Source organism: Diadema antillarum, unplaced genomic scaffold (genome assembly GCF_040938485.1).
Source record: "Diadema antillarum isolate AM-2024a unplaced genomic scaffold, OU_Dant_1.0 scf00000172, whole genome shotgun sequence".
In the NCBI taxonomy this organism is placed as follows: Eukaryota; Metazoa; Echinodermata; class Echinoidea; order Diadematoida; family Diadematidae; genus Diadema; species Diadema antillarum.
In genome coordinates this window covers 839,318-845,317 of record NW_027271061.1, presented here as the reverse complement: position 1 = coordinate 845,317, position 6,000 = coordinate 839,318, and the positions used below count along the sequence as shown (strand labels likewise).

The 6,000-nt window shown below is 38.3% G+C and overlaps 1 protein-coding gene across 1 annotated transcript; it reads left to right on the top strand.

Annotated features, from left to right (window-relative positions):
• Positions 1 to 1,686: 1,686 nt before the first annotated feature.
• LOC139722784 (hepatic lectin-like) lies at positions 1,687 to 5,463 on the top strand. Its single transcript, XM_071634074.1, has 3 exons — positions 1,687 to 1,862; positions 3,628 to 3,834; positions 4,726 to 5,463. The coding sequence occupies exons 1-3, from the start codon at positions 1,706 to 1,708 to the stop codon at positions 4,929 to 4,931; spliced, it is 570 nt and encodes a 189-aa protein (XP_071490175.1). The 5' UTR covers positions 1,687 to 1,705; the 3' UTR covers positions 4,932 to 5,463.
• Positions 5,464 to 6,000: the final 537 nt, after the last annotated feature.

The following is a 6,000-nucleotide window of genomic DNA, read 5'->3' as shown; positions in this document are numbered from 1 at the left end:
ACAGCCCTTCCCTCTCCCTGTATACCCGCTATATATTGCCCACAACTACCTGGATTAGTGACTATGAAAGCTGCTTTCTTTTCATCGTTATGTGGGAATCACTACCTTGCCCCGTAGCTTCTAGTAGTAACCAATGAGAAAGTAAAGCCTCGTGCTCATGATGTGAAAAGTCCGGACACGTATCAATGTACACAATGCATTGATTGCAATTGATCGTCAAATTCCCCTTCATCGAAGAAACTGAACACCGATTATTCAGTGTTTGAGCAGTAGCCATAATTAAAAATCATTCCCATTCATATAAATTTCGATTCACAGGTCTCGCTTTCACCAACAGGCAAATCTTCTCTAGCTTGCGGTTGTTTTGACAAATCAGCTGTTATGAAACATGAAATTATCTTAAAGTGTAATAATTGAGTGAACCATTTTAGACCAAAAAGTGTAATAATTAAGTGAACCATTTTAAACCATGTGCACGAACTAGTAAAACTTGTGTCATGTGTGGGGGGTTGTCTTGTGAAATCCAATGGATTTGAATAGTGACACGTCACTTGTATACAAATAATGACTGCTATGAGGGGCACAGTTAAAATTATGGGCCCGAGGTGATGTGAAAACCATAACTATGCCCGAAGCGAAGCTGAGGGCATGGTTATGGTTTTCACATCACTGAGGGCCTACATTGTTTTAACTATGCCCCGAATATCAAGCAGTCATTATTTGTTTTATATACCGAAAATATAGATTCCGAAATATAGATACCGAAAACATAGATTCTAGTCTCTTTTACAGCACTTGTAATCAATGCTGATCGACAGCGCGGCGGTCGTATCATTAGTGCGTACATATGAATGTACAGTGTACGGGGTTGCGACTGTCTCCAAACCAGTCCTATTTACAGGGCGCAGTGACCGCTAGTCTCTTTTACAGCTCGCTGATCGAATGCGCGGCGGTCGTATCATTGGTGCGTACATATATGAGCGATCTATGTGTATGGGTCGCGACTGTCTCCAAACCTATTTACAGGGCACAGTTGATTTACTGTGCCCCGGTGCCGGGCACAGTAATCAAAAAATGGGGCACAGCTATTTTCATGACTCCGCTTTCAACCAATCAAATGAGAGGATTCTATATTTGTGGTATATAATTGGCTATGCTTTAGTGCGGGGTAAAATTTCTCCCTGTTTTAATTCATCATTCCAAGAACCGCAATCCATCGACAGCGCAGTAACTGCCACATGGCGTTAATTCGTTGGTAAAGAATCAATATGTCAGTACGTGATTAAAGGAGACAAACGTCAAGATAGAAATGGATATATACATAAATTATCTGTATTGCAAATCTTGATTTGATATTGATTTTACATTGTCACAATTTCGCACTTTATTGCAACATCACTGTTAAATCGATAGAGGCCAAAACAATTCAATCTATGAATATGTCCTGAAAGCCAGAATATTTCTTATGAAATTTCAAGAAACACGTGTGATCGAAGTGGTTGTATAGTCAAAGTTCATGTAACACCAATTAATGACATCTTAAATGCCGATGATGGGTAGGGAGAGTGAAGATCATAATATCAACATACAAAGACAAAAACAGTCAAATACAATGGAAATAAAGACTGTGATTGAATTTTGCCAAAACGCATATAAACCGTATGAAGTGGTTCAATTGACATAAATTCCCTGGCTGCTGTCGTGTATGTGCTATCTACCCTGCTCGCAACTAGTCAAGCCGGTCTCCGAGATGTGTCCCAAGATGTTCGTTCTCTCCCTTCTCCTCCTGGCTACCACGGCCTATGCCGAGCAGTGTAGCCTCTCCGAGTCCGTAGGGAAACTCCTCCAAACTTGTCGTGAAGGTAAAATGATCGCTCCATTTGTCAGCTTCTCAGTATTACTGATATTGAATTTAAATTCAATGATAATTTATCGAAAGGCAAATAATGTTTTCTGAATGTCAACATCTCCACCCCTCTTGTTTGACACATGGTAGACTATCATAAGAAAAGACATTTGATAAAAGAAAGTACTAATTCTATGCATGGTATACAGAACTCATGTACGCTTCAATGACTTGTCCATTCCCAGACTAACCACATAGAGGTTTTATCACAATTAGACATGATTTATGGTTTCATGTGTTATCACGATACAGCGATGAAAGTATAGGAGCCACGCAAGCTCTTATTGACAGGTACATTCACTTTGGGTAATGTTAATCCGAAAATGAAATAAGGTTCGATATTCCGACGGTTCGTTAATCCGAAATGAAAGGAAAAAAATGCGTTGTATACTAACGAACTTTTAGAATTGCTTACCTTTTTTCGTTTTTCGGATTAACGAGCCTTCGGAATAAGTATAACCTTACTTCATTTTCAAAATTACGAACCTTCGGAATAACGAGCTGTAACCTTAATTTTCACCTTTTTTCGTTTTTCGGATTAACGAGCCTTCGGAATAAGTATAACCTTACTTCATTTTCAAAATTACGAACCTTCGGAATAACGAGCTGTAACCTTAATTTTAACCGGATTTCCTTTTTGACATGAGATTAAAGAAAATAATAAGTTGCATCTGTCGAATCTAACTGTTGTAGTCTTGGGAAATCTAGCAACAATTATCATTCTTTGTTTTGTTTTCGTTTTTTTTTTTTGAGGGGGGAGGGTTGTAGTTGCTAAACCATCAACCCAAAACATGGTTTATATCATATAGTTTTCTGTAAAAACTAATAGGAGAGATTAGAGGTGATGACGTCATCGACTCGTCCTATTGGCGTCCGTTCTTCCGATCAAAATTTCTTACCTCCGATTTCATAAGACTGTTCTGATGTTAGTTTAACATTTTGCCGAATTGTAATCATAAACATAGTGTAAAGGAACGTGTTGTACACTTTCCTAATGCAAACGAAAGATAACATAATATAAACACTCATCAGCCCCATCGCACACATGTAATCTTTTAAGATGTATGCCAGAGGCTTAGAAGGGCACCTTCTCACATTCGTTGCATTCTTCCTCCAAGAGGAAAATTGTAAAAAAAAAAACCACAACAACAACAATAATGAGACCCATGACATTGTAATTAAAGAGATAACAAGGCTTCAATATTGGCTACAAGCACCCAATCTTCATTACAATGACCCCCCCCCCAAAAAAAAAGGTAATGCGCCCGTGCTCTTTGATTTCAGAGGACGCGATATTCGCTTGGTGAAATATGAAACTTGGGTGGGTGTGTGTGTGCGTGTGTGGGAATGTGTGTGTGTGCGTGAGTTTGTATGGGAAGATGTTCGTTATTCCGAAGGTTCGTTAATCCGAAAATGAAATAAGGTTCATATTTCCGAGAACTAAAACAAAATGCGTATTAGGGAACCTTCGGAATTTCGAACTTCATTTCGTTTCGGGATTATTCAAGTCAACGAATATTTGGAGTAACGATCCTTCGGAGTAATGATCTGTAATCGTTTGTGTGCGTGTTTGTATGACATGTGTTCTCTCCTATGTCATCCCATATATTAAACTCAGCCAATAATTGACGGGCGCCTTCATTCATTACATAATAACCTGAGCTCAACAGAGTTTACATTCGAATGATTATTCTTGTCGTGTGCCAACGGTCACGCTACAGTCAAGGATTGCCCGAACGGTTGGGTGAAGAATACTGAGAGCGGATCTTGCTACAAGCTCGTGAAGACAAAGAAAACCTACAGTGCCGCAAAAAGCACCTGCCAACAGAGCGATGCCCAGGTCGTCAGTTTGAACACCATGGAAGAGTATGGTTTCGTCTGGCAGTACGTCTACGACCAAGCCAAACCCTACCAGCAGTTCTGGATAGGTATCTTATCTCAGTTTTACGTCATTTTTTTCCTTCTGATTGTCGCTTAGTTATAGCCTGCCACAGGCCTCTCAATTACTGACTTATTTTCTGCATTTTTTTTAGAATAATTTAATTTAAAGACATCGTTATACTTTCGTTCCTAAATAGGCAAGATTTGTGTTTTTCTTCACAATTATGCAGGATTATTCTTTGGAATTGTAAAATTATACAAAAAATGCATGTAATTTCTGACTTTCGTTCATGTACTACACCAATAAAATCAAAATCAAAATTAGGCGAGCGTGGTATTGACGCTTGTAAATGCAATTGGTGCAAACCACGCAAAATTATTTCTTCGCTATCCGCTATAGAAATTAATGTAGGAATGATGGTTAAGTTCAAATCAAGGATTAACCAACCTTCGGTATAACGCATTTTATTTCATTTTGGGCTTAAATACCCTTCGGAATATAACAAACCTTATTCCATTTTTGAATTAACGAATATCTAGGTATAGGAAATTTGTGTGTTTCGGAATAACGAATCTTCTTGGGCATAACAAACCTATATCATTTTCGGTTTAACAAACCTTCGGAATAACAAAGATCACCCGGAACCACGTATTCATTTGGTTGACTTTTTCTCTTATATTCTCTTTATCCCATGCCCAGAAATGCGTTTAGGCCAAACACAATCAGGTATCTGCTTTCGTCATCAAATCACCTTGTTAGCAGTCTAAAAGTAGGATATTTGTCACCACTTTGTTCCTTGTCTGCAAACTTTACCGTCTTGCGTTTGCATTATCTAATTACTCATTACCTTTTATTCTTTTATGGAGGAGGGGGATCATTTGTTTTCTTCTAGAGTCATATTTGATTTCGCTGCTGCTCCTCCAACTCTTTGTCGCAGGACTCAAACGTGTCGGCGGCGGCTGGCGGTGGGAAGATGGAACCAGCATGAGCCTTCCATCCGCAGCTTTCTGGCAGAAAAATGAACCCAACAACTCCGGCGGTGCCGAGAACAACGTTCATATGTACAGCAACTCAAACGCTAATGACGTCAGGGGTACCAACAAGTACTACTTCGTCTGCGAGAAGAAAATACTGGCTGCCTAAATTACATCATGTTTCTTGGCAAGCAGTCTGTCGTTAAAATGGATAGGAGATGGTCATTTCAATCACTCTTTTCTTCAAGAGCATTTAATCCAACTTCATAACCAAACATGATGATGTCATTTCCATACTTTGTGCATTAGGTGCATGCACTTTTTTCTTCAACCAGAGTGTGATGAACCTGGTCAAACAAACATATTTTGTCTGGAGTGAATATTGTTCATGATATCGAAAACTTGCAAATCTTATCAACCCATCTTTGATGAAATTGCTCTTGCTCGATATCACAGATCCTACATCTCCTCAAAGTTAAAACGGTCAGACTACTAGACCTCCCTCAATAGAGTCAACCTACGATTTAAAAGTGCATGGCATATAGTGTCATCAACTTTAATGATAACCTAATTCAGTGGTGATTGTGTACACTGGACTTTGTGTTATTCATTGTCACAATCTCATGTGAATGTCTCATCAATAAAGCAAATTCAAAAATAAAAAGATATGGTGTGATTTTTCTTTTACTTATGTTTTCATTAATCTGTAACATATTATGATGAAGTGACAATGGTATACTTAAAAATAAGATAATCGTAGTTACTATATGATGGTATGAAATTTGGCGCTTTGCTTTCTTAGGTTGAGGCCAAATTGGATTCGAGAAGAACTACACGTGAATGTGCATAGAAACAATGTATGTGAATAAGTACTGTGCCTTGACAAGGAGTTTGGAATGTGTGAGTTTGTGTGTGTGTGTGTGTGTGTGTGTGCGCGTGTGTGTGTGTTTATGGGTTTGTTTGTTTGGTTGGTTGGTTTATTTCTGCATTTTCTTTCTCCGAATACAATTGCAAATGAAAACAGAATGATACAGATAACATACAAATAAAAAAATATATCATTTGCGTAACAACATCAGTCTGAAGTGACATATGAATCAAAACAACATATTAAGGCATATTGTATCTATTAACAAAGGAGAAATCAATACAGGGGACCGTCATCATATAAGCAGAGCTTGACATGGATAAGGCCCTATCTGAATATGTGATATCAATATAATACAACACCAATTATA

Bases quoted from the DNA above. Each gene is read 5' to 3' on its own strand.
- LOC139722784 (XM_071634074.1), top strand. From the start codon at position 1,706: ATGTGCTATCTACCCTGCTCGCAACTAGTCAAGCCGGTCTCCGAGATG. The intron at 1,863-3,627 runs GTAAAATGATCG...GTCACGCTACAG, and splicing joins CCTCCAAACTTGTCGTGAAG to TCAAGGATTGCCCGAACGGT. The intron at 3,835-4,725 runs GTATCTTATCTC...TCTTTGTCGCAG, and splicing joins CTACCAGCAGTTCTGGATAG to GACTCAAACGTGTCGGCGGC.